Raw genomic sequence first — 24,018 nt, 5'->3', positions numbered from 1 at the left:
TGTACAGGTACAGCTGCCCATGCAGCTTCAACACGATACCGCAGTTCATCAAGAGTAGTGACTGGCGTATTGTGACAAGCCAGTTGCTCGACCACCATTGACCAGACGTTTTTAGTTGGTGAGAAATCTGGAGAATGTGCTGGCCAGGACAGCAGTCGAACATTTTCTGTATCCAGAAAGGCCCGTACAGGACCTGCAACTTGCGGTCGTGCATTATCCTGCTGAAATGTAGGGTTTCGCAGGGATTGAATGAAGGGTAGAGCCACGAGTCGTAACACATCAGAAATGTAACGTCCACTGTTCAAAGTGCCGTCAATGCGAACAGGAGGCGACCGAGAAGTGTAACCAATGGCACACCATACCATCACGCCGGGTGCTACGCCAGTATGGTGATGACGAATACACGCTTCCAATGTGCGTTCATCACGATGTCGCCAAACACGGATGCGACCATCATGATGCTGTAAACAGAACCTGGATTCATCCGAAAAAAATGACGTTTTGCCATTCGTGCACCCAGGTTCGTCGTTGAGTACACCATCGCAGGCGCTCCTGTCTGTGATGCAGCGTCAAGGGTAACCGCAGCCATGGTCTCCGAGCTGATAGTCCATGCTGCTGCAAACGTCGTAGAACTGTTCGTGCAGATGGTTGTTGTCTTGCAAACGTCCCCATCTGTTGACTCAGGGATCGAGACGTGGCAGCACGATCCTTTACAGCCTTGCGTATAAGATGCCTGTCATCGCGACTGCTAGTGATTGAGGCCGTTGGGATCCAGCACGGCGTTCCGTATTACCCTCCTGAACCCACCGATTCCATATTGTGCTAACAGTCATTGGATCTCGACCAACGCGAGCAGCAATGTCGCGATATGATAAACCACAATCGCGATAGGCTACACTCCGACCTTTATCAAAGTCGGGAACGTGATGGTACGCATTTCTCCTCCTACACGAGGCATCACAGCAACGTTTCACCAGGCAACGCCGGTCAACTGCTGTTTGTGTATGAGAAATTGGTTGGAAACTTTCCTCATGCGAGCACGTTGTAGGTGCCGCCACCGGCGCCAACCTTGTGTGAATGCTCTGAAAAGCTGATCATTTGCATATCACAGCATCTTCTTCCTGTCGGTTAAATTTCGCGTCTGTAGCACGTCATCTTCGTGGTGTACCAATTTTAATGGCCAGTAGTGTATGTCTACCGATTTCCGTACCATTCGGTTATTTCTTCGTGGTGCATCGCTTTTCCTTGTGTGTGTGTGTGTGTGTGTGTGTGTGTGTGTGTGTGTGTCTTATAGAGTATTTTGTATGAAACACGTTTGACAGAAAGGACGAAAATGACAACTTCTAAGTTTAAAAGGCTATGTTTTATATCTAACCATGATCTCTAAGCTATCAGAATATTTCAATGTCAATTCTACAATGGGACAACAAATTGATTACAGGGCAATTTACACAGAAATTGACAGGAGAACCAAAATAAGTTTTGCCAGTATCTAGTTCAACATAGTAAATTCCAACGGATTTCCCATCTTTCAGTAAGTCCGTAAATTACACTCTTTGGAAAATGTTAACGGACACTATTTAGACTACTCACTCTCAGTTAAGCTGAGACAGCATAACTTTGATTTTTGTGAAGCAGTCAAAAGTGTGATAAGTTGCAAGTAAGCGCACTGGGAGAACACAGACGTTTGTTTTGTTTGTAAAACGAAGAAAACAATGCAAAACGGATGGAACATTTTAAGGCATGCTGTGAAGGCGTGCTATACCACTGAAACTGAAGTAACTCTGAGATTTACCTGTCAGTTTGAATATTTGCTATTCTTCAGGAGGAACACGTCCGCTTGCGCGATAAAATATTGAATACTAATTTTAGAGAAACTGTTCGCAGATCCCAGACGCCAGTGGCAGTCACAGTCGAAGGGGGGCCAGGGGATTTCGTTTAACAACATGATGACTGTTTCCAAATGCGCCTGTCCAAATTAGTTAGTGCTCTGTCTGTAATGACCACGCTAACAGCGGGAAGCTAAAGTCTGACAGGAAAAAAGAGACAAGAATGCACTTCTGTCCAGATTGATATTTCTCAACTAATCCACACGACAGGGATCCACTGCATATGCACAGGATGTGATGTTCATTTCAGACGAAGAAATGTCTGAGAATGTACTTCTGGAACACAACGCAAGTGAATCACGAGCGTAAACGAGAAAGGAGAGAACGAGTCGTTTTTTGTGATGCTGAATAAGAATGCAGAAAATGGAGTGGACTGGTAAGACAACAAATGAGAAAGTTCTTCGCAGAATCGGCAAGGAAAGTAATATGTAGAAAAAAACTGAGTAGAAGAACGTAAAAAAATGAAAAAATAAATAAAAATAACAAACATTTCATAACGTACGTACTGGATAAATTGCTGATATTAACAACAGAGCGCTTCCTGCACCTCTCCTTACAATTCTGGCCGCAGGCTCTCCGGCATATTGATCGAATTGACGTGCGGGGAATCCCAGTTGTGCATCAGACAAATGATTGCAAGCCCGCAGAGGTTCTCACATGCGTTCGCTTCACAGCTGCCAAGGAGAGTAGCAAACAGAGGTAACGGGTAAGGAAAATCTAAAGTTAAGGTTGGAACAACGAGAGAAATGGACAAGCGGAAATCCTCATTCGGTAGGGCGATCTCTAGCAAGTCATCAGAGGAAAAGTGTGAGATTCAGAACGCAGTAATGGTAATTAAGTGCTCTGGGGAGCAAGAATGCTACGTGACGTACAGTGCAGTTTGGTAGCAGCCGTTTCCAGTCACAATCGTGGAGCAAATTTTCATTGACTGCATTTTTTAGGCAAGGGAAGCATTCAGTTTCAAACCTCTTAACGAGTTGACGAGACTGGTGTTCGGTTTCAACTTGTTAATATATACGGACACGTTTACAGAGACCTAACTGCTTAGCTTTCTTGTAGGGCGACCTTAACGGAAGTATAAAATAATTCTGTAGTATGTTTCTTATAAATTCCTACTGGAAATTCCTCCTGATCAAACAAAATTAACACTGCAACACAAAATAATTTACTATAAGTGGGATTCTAACCGAATCCTGCCGTCACGCATTTTCCTTCGTGTGTGATAGGTGTAAAACAGAGCGTAGGACTATAGATAGAGAGATGCCGAATGAAACACGTTTGGCTATCAAGAGAGCAGCGCGTGAAGTCTTCAACTGCTGCGACAGCAGAATATTGTCAAATTATCTTTCATGAAACCCAAAGAAATTCTGGTCGTGTGTAAAAGGTGTTAGTGGCACCAAAGTTAGTGTGCAGTTACTTGCGAATGAGACAGGAACTGAAACTGAGGGTAGCAAAGCAAAATCTAAAATGCTTAATTCCGTTTTCGAATGTTCCTTTACAAAGAAAAGCCCATGAGAACTTCTCCAGTTTAAACCTCGTACCATTGAAAAGATGAGCGATGTGTCAGTGGTGTTGGAAACAGTTGAAATCATTAAAATTGAACGAAGCTCCAGGGCCCTATGGAATTTCTATCTGATTCAATACTGAACTTGCGGCTGAGTTAGCTCCTCTTCTAACTATAAACCATCGTAGATACCTCAAACAGACAACCGGGCCCAGTAGTTGGAAGAAAGAATAGGTCACACCCGTTTACAAGAAGGGTAGTTGAAATGATTCACAGAACTACCATCCTATGTCCGTAACTTCAATTTGTTGTAGAATCTTAGAATATATTCTGAGCTCAAACATAATGAGGCATCTCGAACAGAATGACCTCCTCCATGCCAACCAGCATGAATTCAAAAACACGGACAATGTGAAACCGAATTCATATTTTTCTTACTTGATATACTGGAAGTTTTGGATCAAGGCCGTCAGGTAGATGCAGTATTTCTTGATTTCCGAAAAGCATTTGACTCAGTACCACATCTACGCTTATCGTCAAAAGTACTATCGTATGGGGTATCAAGCGAAATTTGTGACTAGACGTAGGCCTTTTTTGGTAGGGAGGACGCAGCATGTTATCTTGGATGGAGAGTCATCGAAAGATGTAGAAGTAACTTCGGGTATGGTCCAAGGAAGTGTGTTGGGGCCCTTGCTGCTCATGTTGCATATTAATGATCTTGTGAACAATATTAATAGTAACCTCAGACTTTTCTCAGATGATGCAGTTATCAACATCTACATCTATATAGTTACTCTGGTGCTCATACCTAAGTATCTGATAAGTGGTCTTCGAACCACCTGCACAATAATTGTCTAGTCACAGAGATGCTGAAGAAATTGAACTGGCAGACTCTTTGAGACAAAAGTAAACTATCCAGACAAAGCCTACTTACAAAGATTCAGAAACCGGCTTTAAATAATGACTCTAGGAATGTACTATGACCCACTATGTATCGCTTACATAGGGATCATGAGGAGAAGATTAATTGCAGCACGCACACAGCCATTCAAACAATTATTCTTCCCGCGCTCCATACATGGATGGAAGGGGAAGAAACACTAATAACTGGCACAAGGGGACGAATCATCTGCTATGCACTTCACAATGGTTTGCAGAGTATAGATGTACCGAGTGACCAAAAAGTCAGTATAAATTTGAAAACTGAATAAATTACGGAATAATGTAGATATAGAGGTACAAATTTACACACATGCTTGGAATGACATGGGGTTTTATTAGAACCCAAAAAGTAAAAAAGTTAAAAAATGTCCGACAGATGGCGCTTCATCTGATCAGAATAGCAATAATTAACATAACAAAGTAAGACAAAGCAAACATGATGTTCTTTACAGGAAATGCTCAATATATCCACCATCATTCCTCAACAATAGCTGTAGTCGATGAATAATGTTGTGAACAGCACTATAAAGCATGTCCGGAGTTATGGTGAGGCATTGGCGTCGGATGTTGTCTTTCAGCATCCCTAGAGATGTCGGTCGATCACGATACACTTGCGACTTCAGGTAACCCCAAAGCCAATAATCGCACGGACTGAGGTCTGGGGACCTGGGAGGCCAAGCATGACGGAAGTGGCGGCTGAGCACACGATCATCACCAAACGACGCGCGCTAGAGATCTTTCACGCGTCTAGCAATACTTCTTTTTCTAATAAAACCCCATGTCATTCCAAGCATGTGTGTCAATTTTTACCTCTCTATCTACATTATTCCGTAGTTTATTAAGTTTTCAAATTTATACTGACTTTTTGATCACCCGGTAGATGTAGATGGCGGCCGCACCACCGAGCTACGTAGACATTACACTAGCTATTGCCACACTGAGGTATAGTATTTCCTACCGCTGTTCCGCCCTGACTCCACCTCACGACGTCGACAGCGTTCCCTAGGTCTGCAGTCCAGTGATGGCAGTTTACCTGCGTATTTTTAGAGATGCGTCTTTATGCTGGATGTCAATTACAATGCGGAGTATTGAAAACACTGCGATTTCATTGGTTATTGCGTAACATGGCGGGTAGTCAGAATTTCATTTTTTTGTGTCATCGTGTACGTATCACCTGGAAAATGTAAAGAAGGAAACGTGAACAACAATTGCACGTCGTCCGGTGGACCGAGTCAAAATCTGTGAGATTCTCCTAGCATCACCTTGTCAGGTCAGTCTCTTTGAGATGTATATCCAGTTCACAGCAGGTTGAAAAGATGGATAGATAGTACCTTCAATTTTTACAGAGGTCGAAATGAAACTGCGTCAGACGCCGCAGTACACAAGAAAAAAAGAGCAAAACATTATTCAGAAGGAACTGTATATGAGAACTCAGTGCCCGCTACATTGTGACGAATAAATGCTTGTAATGAGAATATACATGTATCGCTTCGGATCATTTTGGAAAAGGAGGGTACAAAGTTTTCGATGTGTGTGTGTGTGTGTGTGTGTGTGTGTGTGTGTGTGTGTGTGTGTGTGTGTGTGGAGGCGGGGGTGGGGGAGTGGGTGGCGGGATGATAAGACGGTCAGAGACTTCCATCACCTGTGTTCAAACTGATGTAAAATTTTTTAAAAATCCTGTATGCTTGTACCATTCAGACAGTTTAATATTTTTCATCACTTCGTGTCATGCCTAACTTAGTAATCCAACCGTAGAGTCAACGATTGAATGCCTATCAAATGTATAATTTGTTTGCAGTTACGCATTATTGCAGATAAAGCAGCTATACACCTGCAACACGCTCGCATGGTACAATAACCCAGGTTAACTTAAGGAAGGCAATCCAGATTACAAGAGCATCTGAGTACGGGAAAGTGTATTATAATATTCATTTGTTCCTCGCTGATAGAAATTCTTAAACTTGAATTTTCTGTGTCCAGCGAAAACTATGCACTATGTTTAGTTTCTTTACCCGACAGCTAGTTGTTATTTGTGATATACCACTGAATTAAACATCCAAGTAAATGCTGTCACTATTAGGCGAGAAAAAGGAATAAAAACCATGACTCCCCTGGAAGGTAAAATATCGTGACTACTAAGTTTATTCTAGAGCGAGCACCAAAACTCCGATATTTCCCACAGCACATTTGACTCCATCTGTTCGAACTTATGTAGAATGCAATTTTTAGCATAACAGGTTTGTAATTAAGTCATTAATTAACCCAAACGAATCTTCTTCTTCTCATTGTCCCATCGTTATTTCAAGATTTGGGAGTTATATATTTTTACCTTTGTGGCCGAATGACGTTCCTTTCCCCACAATTGTCAATTAACATAATGGAGGAAACTCTTTGTGCGCTCTATCTGTAATTCATGTACATATGCTTCTTCATATTATATTTTAACTATTTGCGTATCATGTTTTCTGAAGCGCTGATGGAAGATCAGTCCTCCATTTGCATAAACGAGTGGGGAATGCAGCCTAAAAACTACAGTGGGCTAGCCTGCGTACCAAATCAGTGGGCGTCAATGCCGATGGCATCCCACTCGAGCCAGAATGTATATTCTTCGCTACTCTGGAACACATCTTTCTGCTGAACAAGAGCTCATAGCTTTTAATGTATGCATTTTGGAGCCCTTGTTAACTACTTAATTCTTTCTTGTTTTGGTCCTTACTACCCCCTCCCAAAATGTGGAAAGGAAAGAGCTTGTAATAAAAAAGATTTTTTTCACGGTATCGAAGAAGTGCTCATAGCTCTTATGGTATGCATTTTAGAACCCATATTTACCAGACTTTTTTTGCTTCGAATGATCGTTGCTGCCATACGCCTAAATACTGATGATTTCTCCTGGGGACCGAGCGAGGTAGCGCAGTGGTTAACACACTGGACTCTCATTCGGGAGGACAACGGCTCAAATGCGTGTCCGGCCATCCTGATTCATGTTTTCCGTGATTTCCCTAAATCGCTTAAGGCAAATGCCGGGATGGTTCCTTTGAAAGGGCACGGCCGCTTTCCTTCTCCATCCTTCCATAATACGAGCTTGTGAGCCGTCTCTTATGACGTCGACGTCGACGGGAGGTTGAACACTAATCTCCTCATTCTCTTTCTCATGTGCCTCCCCGTATGCATGCGAAAACTGCTAGATAGTAAATCTGTTGATTGTGCACACATTTCAAGCAATGTTCTCTTGCAGATAAAATTTATATATGACAGTCTTGAGCCACTGAGCTTTTTTACAGTAGTCTTAAAGCTACTATGACGTGATGGATGATTATGTGCGATTAGCATTTTAATTTCCTCAAGAATGAACAAAGATTAAAAAGATTGTATCGGAAGGCGAAAACGGAAGAGTTTCGTCTCTAAAAATATTGCGAAGTGTGATAAATCGCTAATTTGCTGCATTTCATTGCGCCAAATTATAATTGTTTTCGTAACACTTTCACGCACTAGCAAGCGACTACAGTAAACCTTTCGCTGCACCATTTGACCTGACGCTTGGAGTCAATGATGTTGGCAACTAAAATTCTGGTTTGCGCACCTAAATGCTCACTCCATTCTATCCTACTTACTGGATTTTCTCAGTGGTGATACTGTCATAGCGCGTGCTGAGGACTGTCTGGGAAACTGTGCTTTTCAGGCGTGGTGCTGCTCTTACGTCCTATACTCGATTTGTTTGCTAACAGTGGCCTTGTGCTGCTGTATCATGTTTCCGTTCCTACTATTACTGCGATCTCATACATTTCGCGCAGAACACGTAACGTCACTGTATCCGAACAAACGCCTCCTGCATTGATGGAGGAAGGACAATACTGAATAACACAACAATCCACGCCTTTTTCAGGCCACGATACGACAGTGCTATCATCAGTAAAATCTGTATACAGTTCAGCAAGTTTCGTATCCTAAGAATACGTGATGATAAGACTTATATCTCGAAACATGTTGCATGCATAATATTTAGCTAATGCATTAAGATATGATGACTAGCAGCTTTTAATAAAAAGGGTACTTCGTTAATTTAAACCAATACTCAAGGTCGAAAAAGAGTAAACACGGTATGAAAATAGATTGTTTCACCGTATAAATTTGTACCTAACGGCATGGGAGATAGCTACACACAATTCTTGACCACTGCAATTTTCAAAGTTAGATGCCAAATCAATCAACGATAGCTTCCGCTGTCGCGCGTATGGTAAACCACACTTGCATTATGTCTTCGGATCTTTTGGTATGCTTTTTACTCAATCATCATTTCTCTCATCTCATTCTCAAACTAAATAACGCGAGAATAATAATTAACAATAGGTAATTTCAGTTAATCACGACGAACAGACAACATTTGAAACATAATACATTTAGTGTGAGAAGACAGCTGGTACGACATTACCACGAGAGTAACTTTAGGTTTCTGCCTTGCCTCTGTAGCCTGTACTCATTCTGTGTAATGTTAGTGCGTTTTAATTTCCTCATTGATCGATTATTAGTTACTTACTGGTCGACTCTAAAGTCCTTGTAGAACTTGACCTCCTTTGTCACTTGCCTCCATTCTTATCTGCCCGTTGCTTTCCTTCTGCAGTTCGTGACTCCTATTGCTTTAAGGTCCTCCCCCATACCTTCGAGCTACCTTTTCCTCAGACTTCCTTTAATCTTCTCCCTCAGGGGTTTTCTATAAACACTTTCTTTAGATTTCCGAGTTTGTGGCATTCTCTGTGAATGTCCAGCACATCTTATTCTTCCTTACTTGATTTTCTCTGCAATATTCATCTGTCCGAAAAGTGTCTGTAGTTCTGCGTTTGTCTTTGTTCTCCAGCTTCCATTGTCTCTCACCACCCAAATATTTCTCTCACCACCCAAATATTTTTCTCTAAATCTTCCTTTCCCATTTCAATAGCCAGCCTTCCTCCTTTTTGGTCATTACCCAGCTATCGATTCATACGTTATTATAGGTCTTCTTATAGTCAAATAAACTTAGATTTTTGTTTTCTTAGTAACATCCCTGGACTTGAATACATTCTGCAAGGAATAACAACGTCGGTTTTCACTTGCTACCCTTTCTTGAATTTCTGCTACTGTCCCGTTATCTTCTGTTATTATCGAGCCTACGTATTTAAATTTTTCCACTCTTCGATACTCTTTCCCATTTACTTTTTTTGAAGTCTCTTCTCTATCCCCACCAAGGTATTCCATCATATACTTTGTTTTATATGTATTCACTTCCAGTCACTTCCGCTTTCTCCTCCCAACGCAGCATAATTATCGTTCAAGGTTCTGATATTGTTTGAAATTAATGCAACTTAGCAACGTATGCCACCTCCTGAACTTGCCGATTAAATATTGGTACTCCTGGGGTTGTTGGTATTTGCCGAATTATGCTCTCTAGAGCCAAACTAAAGAGTAGCGCAGATATAACATTTCCCTGCCGCAGCCTCCTCCCCACACTGAAATCTCTTGGCAACTCTTTTTCCACTCTGACCCTGCAAACTGTTGCTTTCATTTTTATTTCGTTCAGACTCACTAATTTTAGCGAGATTCTGAAATCCTTCATACTATGGAGAATCTTATTCCCGTGTAGGCTGCCGTGTGCTTGTTTAAAATCAACGTACAACTGATGCAGTTGCTTATCACGTACACAAAATTTCTCAAGCACTTGTCTCAAGAATAAAAAACCTGGTCCATTGTAGATCTACCTCTTCTAAATCCAGCCCCATAATCCCCCAGTATCGTTTCCACCCAACATTCTAGCCGAGAGGCAAAAATCTTAAACATATTATACGTTGTATCTAAGAGAATAATCCGGCGGTAATTGCTGCACTCTGCCTCATCAACTATCTTATGTAATGGGAGGAATATTCTCATAATACAATCTTTAGGTATTTCTCCCTTAATCCATATTCCCCTCATCAATTCATTAACAGCCGTCTGCATCTTCTTTCTCCCAAGTATTAATAATTCGGCCTCTATGTCGCCTTCTCCTCCTGCTTTATTATTCTGTAAGTTTTTAATTGCATTCTTCACTTCCTCTAAATTCGTGATTCGACTTCCTGCTCCTCCGCTTCTGATTCTAATTTCAATTCCCAGTTCAGTTCCTCCTCTTCCTCATCCAAGGTTTCCTCTCTGTGTGCTTCCATCAAGTAATTCGGCAAAATACTCTGTAGATCTTCCCCAAGCTTTGTTTTTATCTCCAATTAGGTTTCCATCTTTATCCTGGCAGAAGACTGCTCTCGGTTAGAATCCTCTCATTTCTTTATATCTTCCATAAAACTTTCGTATCTTCCTCCCTTCACACTACCTTTTCTTCACCCTATTTAACTTATCCACGCATTTTCTCTTCCGCTAGTCTTGTTTTCCTTTGCAGCATTCCTTGTCTCGCTTTATTTCTCTCCTGGATTACCAGTGAGCATTCGTCGTCGAACCATTTTACTGCTCTGTGGTATTCTGCTCGCCCCAGTATCTCTTCCGTGGATACACTGATAGCTGTTTTCAGTATTCCCCATTTAATTTCCACGTCCCTTTCCTTCCACGTGTTCTTTCTGGTCTCGATAACCTCATGTATTTCTTTTCCTTAATTTGGACTCCTTATATATTGTGTTCCACTTATCTCCTACTCTTTTTGTTTCTTGGTATTTCCATTTTTTCGCCTATATCTGATCCGCACTAAGTAATGATCTGTTTCTCTGTCTGCCCCTCTACACCTACTATCTTCCATAATGTCTGATGCATGCTGTTTATCTATAATTACGTGGTCTATCTTGTTTGTTGTAACTTCGTCTGGCGATGCCCATGTGCACTTCTCAATATCTTTCCTCGAAGTCATGTGTTTTTTTATCATCATCTCTTTGTCAATGGAAAAGTCTGTCAGCCTTAGCCCATTATCTTGACTCACTTCATACAGGCTTTCTTTCCATATTGTGCTTCTATACACTCTTTCTTTCCCCATCTCTATATCTAGATCCGCAAGGACCATTTTCGCTGAATGTCTCTGAGCTCTGCTGAGTTCCTCCTTCGGTTTGGAGCAAAATAGATCTTTCTCGTCTTCCTTTGATTTCCCCGTAGGGGCACAGGCACACATCATCGCAAAATCTCAAGGGCTAATTGCTTTGAAACTAATTATATTTGTCTTCATTCAACTGATTATAAGAAAGCCAGTACGGTGATGGCCAGTATACCCTTCACTCTACATCAATATATGTTTCCCCGGTGCAATCATTCCCTGTCCTTTCCATTGTATTTCTTGTGGTGCAGTTATTTTCACTCTATACCTATCCATTTCCCCACTAATTTCTCGCAATTTGCCGCATCTCTTAAATGTCCCCATATTCCAGGCGGCTATCATGAAATCCATTTTCCTTCTCGTCAAGCTTTTTCTTTGTCGTGTCATCTTCTTGCAATCCACATACTCCTTCGACTGATGTGTGGTATCCGCAGCAATTCCATTTTACAAGGTGGAGGTGGGGTTGTTAGCTCCACGTCCAGACCCCAACTTGGATGACCAGGATTTTCCCCTGTGGTTTACTTCTCTAGGGAGGTTGGCCTCCGTTCACCTATAAAGCGTCCCCTGCCTTGTGCGGAACAGGCTCCTCTGTCTAGGCCTGGCACCCCGTCAGCAGCTATGCTACCGCCGCATAGCCTTCAACAAGGCTGTCTCTCGTGGGACACATACTCGTTCACTGTGTAATGCTATAGAAGGCTATCTTGTTACTGCTTGCCAGGGGATCTTTTTGACTATCGTTGGTTTTCATATTAATCCAGTCAACGAAGACCAAAAAAATATCCACTGGGGAAAATTATTGTTCAGTAGTAGGGAGGAGTATCACGAATAACATAGACTAAAAACCCTGACCGGTGTGGTTTGAGCATGATGGCTTGGGGGGGGGGGGGCGTGTAAAGGTTACTTTCTTAGGTTTTTCTTGAATATCTCAAAAACTGTGGCATCTAACGAAAATGTTTCCAAGTACAAAATTCAACTACATTAAATTTCCGCTTTACATGGGATGGAAAAATCGCAGATTATTAAAAATAGTGTTTCAATGGTATAAAATTGATGTTTATTGTTAAATAATCATGGGGTATTGGTTACGGCAGAATATGGGCTATGCAGTAGAAATGAGAGGAGAAAGACTGAGTTCTGCAATAAATTTCACATGGTAATAGCGAATACTATGTTCAAGAATAACAAGAGGAGGAGATATACTTGGAAAAGACGCGGAGACACGGAAAGATTCCAGCTGGATTACATCATGGCCAGACAGAGATTCCGAAATCAGATATTGGACTGTGAGATGTACCCAGGAGCAGATATAGACTCAGACCATAATTTAGTAATGAGAAGTAGGCTGAAGTTTAAGAGAATATTGCGGAAGAATCAGTGTGGAAGGAAATACTGAGGAATGATGAGAAGTGTTTGAAGTTCACTAAGGATGTGGACACTGCGATAAGGAATATCACAGTAGCCAGTTCAGTTGAAGAGCAGTGAACATCTCTAACATGGGCAATCACGGATGTTGGACAGTCGAATATAGTTAAAAGGAAGGCACGTCCGAAGAATTATTGGCTAATAAAAGGAATACTTCGCTGATCGACGGAAGGAGGAAGTTAAAAAATGTTCAGGTTAAAACAAGAATGCAACAATATAAATCGCTTAGGAATGAAATAAATAGGAAGTTCAAGGCAGCCAAGCGAAATGGCTGCAGGAAAACTGTGAACGAATCGAAAAAGAAATGATCGTTGGAAGAACTGATGGAGTTTATAGAAAAGTCAAAAGAGCGTTCGGTGAAATTAAGAGCAAGGATGGTAACATTGAAAGAGCAATGAGAATTCCACTGTTGGACGCAGAGGAAAGAGCGGGTGGGTGGAAAGAGTACTTTGAAGGTCTTTTCTGGCAATTCGATAGAAAAAGAAACTGGACTCGATAAGAAAGGCATAAGAGATACAGTATTAGAGGTAGAGTTTAAAACAGCCTGAACGACTTGATTGAGATCAAATACAGCAGAAGTGATAGATAACAATCCATCGGAATTTCTAAACGCCGCTGTCGCGCGGAGCTCTCACTGCTACTAGTGGCTTGAGGCGTTTGAGGGCGACTTACCATCAGACTTTCGGGAAAATATTATCCACACAGTTCCGAAGATAGTAAGCGCTGATAGGAGCGAAAACTATTGCTCTACAGGTTACCATTTCATGCATCCAAGCTGCTGACAAGAATAATACACAGAAGAATGGAAAAGAAAATTGAGGATTTGTTAGATGACGAACAGTATGGCTTTCGGAAAGATAAAGGGACCAGTGAGGCAGTTGTGAGGTTGCACTTGATAATAGATGCAAGACTGAAGAAAAATCAAGACCTTCAAATAGGTTTCGACAATATGAAATAGTGCAAGACGTTCGAAATTCTGATAAAAATAGGACTAAGCTGCAGGGAAAGATGGGTGATATACAATAAGCACAAGAACCAGGAGGACATCATAAGATTGGTAGAGCGAGAACGAAGTGCTCGGATTAAAAAGGGTGCAAGACAGGGATGCAGGCTTTCGATCTACTGTTCAATCTACACATCGAAGAAGCAATAATGGAAATAAAAGAAAGGTACAAGAAAGGGATTAAAATTCAGAGTGAACGAATATCAATAATATTCGCCGATGACATTGCTAGCCTCAGTGATAGAGAAGAAGAATTACATAATCTGTTGAATGGAATGAACAGTCGAATGATTGGCCTTCAGAATACGGATTGAGAGTAAACCCAAAAAGCTGAAAGTAATGATATATTTTATTTGAAGTACAAGTTTCTTGCTGTGCTGGAAAGGAAATTGTTGAATGCAACAAAAGTAATGGGAATTAGCTAAAACGAGAATGGCGAGAAACTGAGCATCAATATTGGTGGTCACGAGAATGCCGGACATTTGCCACGCCGGACATTTGCCACACTTGCCCCTTCGCCAGGTAGCTTGAGTAGCGATCCCTCAGGTAAGGGACGCCCTTCCTCGTACTTCTTCTGTCCGCTTTCAAACCGCCGTCTCCACATCTTACTCGATGCGACCAGTACGTAAGGGACCTTGTTCTTCGCCATCTTGGCGAAATACAGAGTTTCTTTTCCGAAATCGAAATATTTATAACTTTTGGGAAACGAAAGCAATACCAACGATTATGTCATTATGTAATTAGTTCTGCCAAGTATAAATATAGATCCCTCTCTCTGTACGGTAGCTTCCTTTCACGATTACTGATCGCGATAGAAACAGTCCATCGGCAGGGGAGCAACAAGAAAGGAACGTTGTAAAGAGAATGCGAATGTACGCTAATCATTTCTTCTTGATCACTGCATTTGTGCCTACTTTAGTTACTACAAGTGCATGCCCAAAAGTAAATAAGGAAAGAAGAAGTGGGAATGTGAATGTTTGAAAAGAAGAACGATATATTAATTTACTCTCTAAAATCCGATATCCCTTGCGGTGAAAGATTAGTTAATAAAGTGTAGCGGGACAATGTTCAGAACATGACTGAAAATACGTTCACTAAATAGAGATAAGAACATCTATGATTGACATGACATCTAAAGTCGACATACAATTTTAAAATGTTAGAAGTAAGGAAATGAAGTAATACAGAATGCTATGCTTGTAACGTACGTTGTTATTCTACATTGTTTAGCTCTGGTATTTACAGGGTCACAGAGAAAGCATTCTAGGTTTTGGAGGGAAAAGCCGTGATTGTAATGATCTGCACTACAACAGAAACAAGACGCACAACTTAAGGAAAAATAATGTAATGTGTGTTTCAGCTCATAAGTGACATTGAAGCAGATAGTTCCTGTGACTTAGTATGGGCAGAGGTTATATTCGACAACCGGACTACATTAATAACTGACTCCTTTAACCGACCCCTGGTCTCAGATGAAACAGTTGCTGAACAGTGACGGCCGCGGTGGCCGTGCGGTTCTAGGCACTTCAGTCCGGAACCGCCTGACTGCTACGGTCGGAGGTTCGAATCCTGCCTCGGGCATGGATGTGTATGATGTCCTTAGGTTAGTTAGGTTTAAGTAGTTCTAAGTTCTAGGGGACTGATGACCTCAAAAGTTAAGTCCCATAGTGCTAAGAGCCATTTGAACCATTTTTTTGCTGAACAGTTCAAAGAAAACTTGAGTCTCATGACAAATAGGTACGCTACGCATACAATTATAGGTGGCAGTGACTTCAGTCTACTTTCCGTATGTTGACAAAAATACATTTTCAGACCCTATTGTAGATAGAAAACAACTTCCGTAATTGTTCTAAATGCTTTTTTTAAAATTATTTTGAACAATTAGTTCACGAGGCCATTCAAATTGTAAATGGTTACGAAAACACATAAACTCTTAGGCACAAATAATCCTGAGCATCACGACGGATACAGGGATTAGTGAACACACAGTCGAGCGAGGCTCAATTCCGTAACAAAGAAATTCACCAAAACTAAACGCGAAACATATCTATTAATAAAAGCAGCTAAAAATCCATTTGTCGTCTTTCTAAGAGACAGGCTCCAATACTTCCAAACTATGTAAGTGAAGACCATATGTCAAAGAAATAGTATCAGCAGCACTCGAGAGATTTATACCAAATAAATTAATAAGAGACGGAACTGATCCCTCATGGTACACAAAACACGACAGAAAGCTTCTGCAGGAGCACCGAAAAAGGCACGTATAATTTAGCCGAACGCAAAATCTCCAAGATTGGCGAAGTTTTACTGAGGCTCGAAATTTGGTGCGGATTTCAATGCGAGATGCATTTAATAGTTTCCACAACGAAAGTCTCTCTAGAAATGTGGCGGAAAATCCAAATTCTGGTCCTATGTTAAGTAAACCAACGGAAAGGCTCAGTAAGTACCTTTACTGCGCGACAGCGATGAGGAGGAGGAGGGGGAGACAAGTGACCCAACCCTTCGGAGCAGGTAAAACCGTGGCAAATGTCCGGCGTGGCAAATGTCCGCACACCGGTCACGAAGTAGACGAGGTAAAGGAATTCCGCTATTTTGGAAGCAAAATAACCCATGACAGACGAAGCAAGGAGGACTTAAAAAGAAGACTAGCACAAGCAAAACCAAGAGAAGTCTACTGCTGTCAAACACAAGCCTTCATTTGAAGAAGATATTTCTGAGAATGTACGTTTTGAAACGTGACTCTACAGAATAATACTGAAAATCAGGTGGACTGATTAGATAAGGAATGAGGAGGTTCTAAGTAGAATCGGCGAAGAAGGGAACGCAAGGAAAGTGACAAGAAAAAGGGACAGAATGATAGGACATGGGTTAACGCATCAGAGAATAACTCCAGTGTACGAGATGGAAATGTAGAGGGTAAAAACTGTAGGGGAAAACAGACATCCAGCAAATCATTGGGGACGTACGATGCAAGTGCTACTCTGAAATGAAGTGATCGGTGCAAGAGAGGAATTCGCGACGGGCCGCATAAAAAAAAAAAAAAAAAATGAAGCGGATTGCGAAGAAATATAAGTGCAGTAGAACCGTATTAAGGAATAACTTGTGTTCTTGGTGTGTAACAGGGTGGAAAGACAGGCATGGATGTTAGAGCGTGACAGAAGTTAGGTAGCCGGATTGTGGTTATGCACCTCGCTCCTTCATTTACAGACAGACTATATCTTCCCAGCATATCCTGTTCGGTTCTCTTACGTAAATAGGCAAAATAACTTCACTGAACTCGTGTTTATATAGTAGATTACTTTCAGGTTATTGAGTACTTATCTGCAATTGTTAAGTGAGCTTTTATGTAAAATACTTTACTATAAACTATGACTGAAAAAGTGCTTAATTTGCGTAATGTTAGTGACATATGCAATGTCGGTGGGAAAGGGAACTCGCTGCTGTCTGTCATTGAAAGCATAATGTAAAGCCATGTAGCTGTGTTGTAGTCACTTGCTGGTGAATTAAAGAATGACCAGAAAGTTACGGCACTTTTCTCATCATCAGCTGTGTTACTGGAAGACTGCATAAACCTCTTCCATTCAGGAATTGCTGACACTTGTAGAGTGGGCCGCAGTGGAGCACTTACCATACATCCACAGAATATCTTGCAAGGTGGAAGTCAATGTGTCTGATGGTTTTGTTCGAATCTAGAAGAGTAATCTGGTACAATGCATTGCTGACTTGTGTTGAATTTTCTGAATTTCCATTAACACTTCGGAGACCTATTTCTGTCTGTCGGCCTCTTCAGACGTTGGCAGAGCTGAGGGTGGGGTGATGCACTTTCATATCCTCTAGGTGCGATAAATATTCCAGCTATTGTTAGTGGAGACAATGAAACCGATGTTGTCCAATACATATTGACAGCATGGGTAGGCTTTTCAGTACTAGAAGGCGTTTGACAGTGCTAGCTGTTGAGCTTATTTACGTAATGGCTCATTTAACAAGTGCAAAGAAATACACACTTAATAAACTGAAAATAACTCCACTATATAAACATGAGCTCTGTGAAGTTATCTTGCTTATTCACTTGACAGATGGTTCAAATGGTTCTAAGCATCATGGGACTTAACATCTGAGGTCATCAGTCCCCTAGACTTAGAACTACTTAAACCTAACTAACCTAAGGACATCAGACACACCCATGCCCGAGGCAGGATTCGAACCTGCGACCGTAGCAGCAGCGCGGTTCCGGACTGAAGCGCCTAGAACCGCTCGGTCACAACGGCCGGCCACTTGACGGAACTGGAAACGAAATACTGGGGAGGTATCGTCTGTCTGTAAACTGAAAAGTGGGCAGCACTCGTGATGAGAGAAGTTGCCTTTCCTGGAAGATCGCTACAGCACTGTAGAACAGAGATTTACGTAGATTCTGTCCACATGCGTTTGTATTATTAGTAATTCGTATCGGTATCCCAAGTAGTTTTAATACAGTATGTGGAAAATAAAACATCTCGAAGCACGTCTGCACACTACTTCACCAGTGATCCCTTAACGAGCTGCGCAAGGATCGATATAACTTTGTAAAACATCTTGTTGCTTTTTGTGATGTAGTGCAGTAGAGAGAAAGGGGAATTGCCTGCTCACTCCTCATTTTGCAGACTACAATCCGGCGACCTACCTTCCCTCACGCTTCTGACCACCACCAAAACATAATTTATCCCTCACTGCCGTTCTACTGCACTTAGATGTGGCACAAAAATTTAGTGTTTGTTCTCAAATCCCGTTGTTCAACAATATACATAAATTTTACACCATTAAAACACTATTTTTAATAATCTGCGATTTTTTCATCCCGTGCAACACGGAACTATTACTCCCAGAGAAAAAATTAATATAACCTTTTCTTGTAGGAAACTGAATTAATTTTTTTACGGGGAAACATTTTCGCTACAAGTCGTGATTTTCTAGACAGTTAAGAAAAACAAAAAAGTGATCTTTAAACCCCCTCGGCCCACATGGTTATACCGCTGGTCAGGATTTTTGGTGTGTTATTAATTACACTCCCCCTCCCGCCGTACAAGAATTTGCGACTGCAATAATTTTTCCCATAGTTTTCCTTCTTTTACTGGACTACACTGCTGTATTTGCATAGCGGGGAGAAGAGCTATAACAAAGCGATTCATATATCCTTATAAGAAAATAAACTGGGCTATACAATTATAATAATCAGTTCGATATCCTAAAACATACCGGTAACTGACAGCTATCAGATAACAGCAAAAAATGTGTAAAAAAACAAAATTGACTTGGAATGATACTGGGAAAAATAATAAATTTTCAGTGCGGTGATTCCGATGTCTCCTCAATGTAAAATTTACAATGAATGTGTTCTACTCGTTTTATCTAAAACAAGGACTTCTAACCTGGAATTATTGCAAAATATAACTGGGCAAGACTGGAGAGAGTTGTGCATGTTGCGAATTAGTAGGAGAGGCAGAAAAATAAACAAATGGATCAGAGAACAGAAGTAAGTAGAAGACCTCATAACGCCAAAATGGAATGGAGATAGGAGAGACATGTGTGTCTGAAAATACATGTAATGCAATCGCATACTGTTAAAACAGGACGCGGAAAAAAGGCGGTACGCTCTCAAACATAACTCTGCCTACAACTGACGAGTGCAGCATTACCCATGAGTGCGAAGGGAGAAAGGATTTCCAGTTTAAAATTACTGTGTAGTCACTGAATTCTGAGCAGCGACCGTGGTTTTGGAATGTTGGCGGTGTGTTCTTTACTGAAACAAAATTTCTCTATATGTTCTTAAAGAGCCTTTAATTAACACTCGAGCAACATTTTATTCCACGTGGACGGCGCTCCTACGCAGTAATAGCACGATTCGTAACTGCGAGTCCTAAAAATGCTAGCAAATTGCGAACTAGAGCGCACGGTGCGCACGCGTTGTAACGAAAGTATGGATTCTTCGAGAAGTGTGGCAGACAATTGAACTGCGCGCCATCTGTACTACAGTGGGGCAGTAGTATTTAAAGCTTGCATAGTATTGAAAGGGTACCTTTATGGATCGCTGTTTTGTCGTTGTTTGGTAGTTCTTACAACTTGACAGCTTATTAGGTCGGGACTACTTGCGGGCAGATATTTGAAATTCAAAGAACTGGCGTAGGAAGAACGACGTCACGAGAGCGTCACCGCGCTCCACCAATAGGAGGGCAGGCGGCAGGGATATTACGGCGGCAGGGCGTTGTTCTCTCTCAGTTGAGGATCCGTTAGCGGAGAGTTCGTGAGTACTTGCTGCGTTCATTCGTGTGGTGTAGCTAACCATGAGGGAAATTGTGCACATCCAGGCCGGGCAGTGCGGCAACCAGATTGGAGCAAAGGTAAGGAGTTTTCTGTGTCTAAACTTTTTGAGTATGTATTCGTTAAATCGCCGGACAGGTATACATGATTTTTGTTAACGGTCTACACAAACGTTTGCTGTAAGTACTTGAGCCTTCTCTTATGTGCTTTTTCATTGTGGAGGAAAAATCCTTCAGATAATCCTTTATTACTCCGTTAAATTATCGAAATAAGGCTCTCTGCTTATTTTTCTTTGTCTACCCTATAATCAAAGTGCAGGTGTTACGGATAGTTAATTATTGCCACAGAGCCGGAAGTTTAAAATGAACTTTGGTAATTGTTCTACGAAAAAAAAGGCCCCCATTGTTAAAGTGCTGGTGTTATCGCCATTCGGTGCAACCTGTTAACTTGGCACGTGATTCGCGGTTTGTGATAAGGCATTCTGCTGTTACTGTGCTTGGTATGGTTACACGAAGTTCTTATGCGTAGAAAGCAAATTTCAGAAGTAGATTGTTCGTGATGCTGATTTTGAACTCTTATTATGCGTTTTAAATTTTCTGCGTAGGTTAAAATAATCTTAAATATAAGGAAACGTTCTTATTAGCTTACTTGCAGTATTAACACGCGGGTAGGAAGAAAAGGGCAATCGTTTCATAGCGACATATTTTTGAACTGAATCTTATTCCTGGTGAATATGTTCTAAATTTGTGATTAGTCATAGGGCGTATGTAAATTGAAGTTCGAATAATATGTGTAGATAGGTTCCCGCGCGACACATGTGACCTTGTGCGCCCAGGTTTCTTATTGGTCGATTTTGAATTTTGGGTGGTAGCTGTAGATCTGACACCTCGCGAATTTTTTACGACGGTTAAGAGACTTCAGTAAGTTAATTTCCAGAGCAGTGCAAGAACAGCTAACCTGTCTTTATTTTGCATTTTATGATTTGTGTGAATCGCTCTCTTCGGATTTTATAGTAAACAGTATTTTGAGCTTAAGTGATTGTGCCTTTTCAGTAATAACGAAGTAATCGCTTTGTGCCAGTACATAGAGTAGGAATTGTTACTTGACGCATCAGAGTAAATTAAGTTATAATATATAATGGTGCGAAATAAAGACTCTACGTCTTGTAGAAGGAACACAGCTTACTGCTGTAAGCAGTGTTCTTCATAAGATGTATTACTACAGCTGCGGCTCCCCGGAACAGTCCTCATAGCTAGTAATGTCAAATGCGTGTGAAGAGACACATGGTAATTTGGCCTTTAAGTCTGATATAATTCTGTTTCAACATTACCTTAGTATCAGATTGGTAAATACACCATCGTATTACATGTCTCACGAAGTAGTTCGGTTAACAGTGAAATAGTGCATCCGTAGGGATTGTCTCAAATTTGTGCCAAAAATGGCCCTGTATTTACGTGTCAACTAATTCCTTCAGTATCTTCGCCGTCTTAATTGAGTACGGTAGTAACCTTTATCATTCGTCTGTTAAACTCGTAAACAGCTTTTTTGTGGTAGTATTTAGTGTTTACTTAATTGAGTGGCTGATGCGGATGAGGACAGTGGATGTAACATAACATATTGACGCCCAGACATTTTTCCCCCCACGCTGTACTTAAAACATTAGTAGCCCTGTTTTACACTGTAAATGAGTGTTAGTTATCGTCTTTAAAGATTCTACACGAAAATCTTCGATGTAGTGTATTAGTGTACTATATCTCTGTAATTGGAGTATTGTGCTAGCTTTTAGAAAAGTTAAATAACGTTGACTGTATAATAAGCCTTAGATATGTGACCTCTACATATTAATGTAAATTGACCTCATATTTCAAGCAAGTAAAGAAATTTCAATTTCTGCTGTAAATTGGCATAATTGTCTCATGTTTCAGTTCTGGGAGATCATCTCAGATGAGCATGGCATTGACCCCACTGGTGCATATCATGGCGACTCAGACCTGCAGCTGGAACGTATAAATGTGTATTACAATGAAGCATCTGGTGGCAAATATGTTCCTCGTGCCATCCTTGTTGACTTGGAGCCAGGCACAATGGACTCAGTACGATCTGGGCCATTTGGCCAGCTTTTCAGGCCAGACAATTTTGTGTTCGGACAAAGTGGAGCAGGTAACAACTGGGCAAAAGGGCACTACACAGAGGGTGCTGAACTTGTGGACTCTGTGTTGGATGTTGTCAGGAAGGAAGCAGAGAGCTGTGATTGCCTACAGGGCTTCCAGCTGACCCATTCGTTAGGTGGTGGCACAGGATCTGGAATGGGAACTCTACTTATTTCAAAAATCCGTGAAGAATACCCAGACAGGATAATGAACACATACTCAGTCGTCCCTTCACCTAAGGTAACTACTATGGCTTTCCTACTTTCCATCATATGTAATTAATAAACTAGTGTAACATTTTAATTTAGAGAGATAAAATTTCCAAAGATGGAATTTTACAACTTTGTTACAGAAATTCTATATAGAATTTGTTGAATAAAAAGCTGAAAGTATCTTTTCTTTCCAGGTTTCAGACACAGTTGTTGAGCCATATAATGCAACACTGTCAGTTCACCAGCTTGTAGAAAACACAGATGAAACCTATGTCATTGACAATGAGGCATTGTATGACATTTGCTTCCGCACCCTGAAACTTGCAACACCAACGTATGGAGACTTGAACCACCTTGTATCTCTCACAATGTCTGGTGTAACAACTTGCCTGAGGTTCCCTGGTCAGCTGAATTCCGACCTTCGTAAACTAGCTGTCAACTTGGTACCTTTCCCTCGCCTCCACTTCTTTATGCCAGGCTTTGCTCCTCTCACTTCACGAGGATCCCAACAATACCGTGCCCTTACTGTACCTGAGCTTACCCAGCAAATGTTTGATGCCAAAAATATGATGGCTGCGTGTGATCCTCGTCATGGTCGTTACCTCACTGTGGCTGCAATGTTCCGTGGTCGCATGTCAATGAAAGAAGTAGATGAGCAGATGCTGAACATCCAGAACAAGAACAGCAGTTACTTTGTAGAATGGATCCCCAACAACGTGAAGACAGCCGTCTGTGACATTCCACCTAGAGGACTCAAAATGGCTGCCACATTTGTTGGTAATTCTACAGCAATTCAGGAGCTGTTCAAGCGTATATCGGAGCAGTTCACTGCTATGTTCCGCCGAAAGGCTTTCCTCCATTGGTACACTGGTGAGGGCATGGATGAAATGGAGTTCACGGAAGCGGAATCTAACATGAATGACCTTATCTCTGAATACCAACAGTACCAGGAGGCGACAGCTGACGAGGATGCCGAATTTGATGAGGAACAGGAAGGAGAAGTCGAAGAAAACTGAACTGTGTAACATTCCTGCCTTTGTGCAGCAGTTAGCTGTGTTTCAGCAATGTGTTTTTGTGCATTGTATGGAACACTTAACAAAATGGCTTACTGCTTATGACTGATTTGAGAACAAATTTAATGAACTTGTTTGTAAATTAATTTTTCATTGTAATAAATCTTTTTTTCTATCTAAGTGAATGTGCTTTCTTTGCCATAGTTGAATTTATTGCTGAACTAGTGAACAGAGCGCAGAGCTAATAAATTATTTTGGTTAATTTTTTCTGATTGTGGAAGGTTGACCAAATTCTTGGGCATTCTGCAATTCAGCTTCTCAAAACTGAATCTGTATCTTGTCTTAGGGTGTTCACTAGCTTCAGTTAATTCCCAATTACCACAAATTGTACGTGCTACAGTAAAACTAAAGTATTAACAAAGTAAGAAACCAACCATATGTAGTACATAGGGTTTGTCTTCTATGTGTGCTAATGCATTATTTGTATGGAAAGTGAGGTTAAATGCTTTCTTGCTCAGAGATTGAATTGACTAGTTTTTGCCAAGTGTTAATAAAA

At 41.1% G+C, this 24,018-nt stretch overlaps 1 protein-coding gene across 1 annotated transcript; it reads left to right on the top strand.

Annotated features, from left to right (window-relative positions):
* The first annotated feature begins 20,007 nt into the window (after positions 1-20,007).
* Positions 20,008-23,642, top strand: LOC124605107 (tubulin beta-1 chain-like). The gene is made up of 3 exons (XM_047136558.1): positions 20,008-20,167; positions 22,013-22,477; positions 22,644-23,642. Exons 1-3 carry the CDS (start codon positions 20,111-20,113, stop codon positions 23,463-23,465), a joined length of 1,344 nt encoding a protein of 447 aa, XP_046992514.1. The 5' UTR covers positions 20,008-20,110; the 3' UTR covers positions 23,466-23,642.
* Positions 23,643-24,018: the final 376 nt, after the last annotated feature.

The sequence above is a fragment of the Schistocerca americana genome, chromosome 3 (assembly GCF_021461395.2).
Source record: "Schistocerca americana isolate TAMUIC-IGC-003095 chromosome 3, iqSchAmer2.1, whole genome shotgun sequence".
NCBI lineage: Eukaryota > Metazoa > Arthropoda > Insecta > Orthoptera > Acrididae > Schistocerca > Schistocerca americana.
The sequence above is the reverse complement of the archived record's forward strand: the minus strand, read 5'-3'. Positions and strand labels throughout refer to the sequence as shown.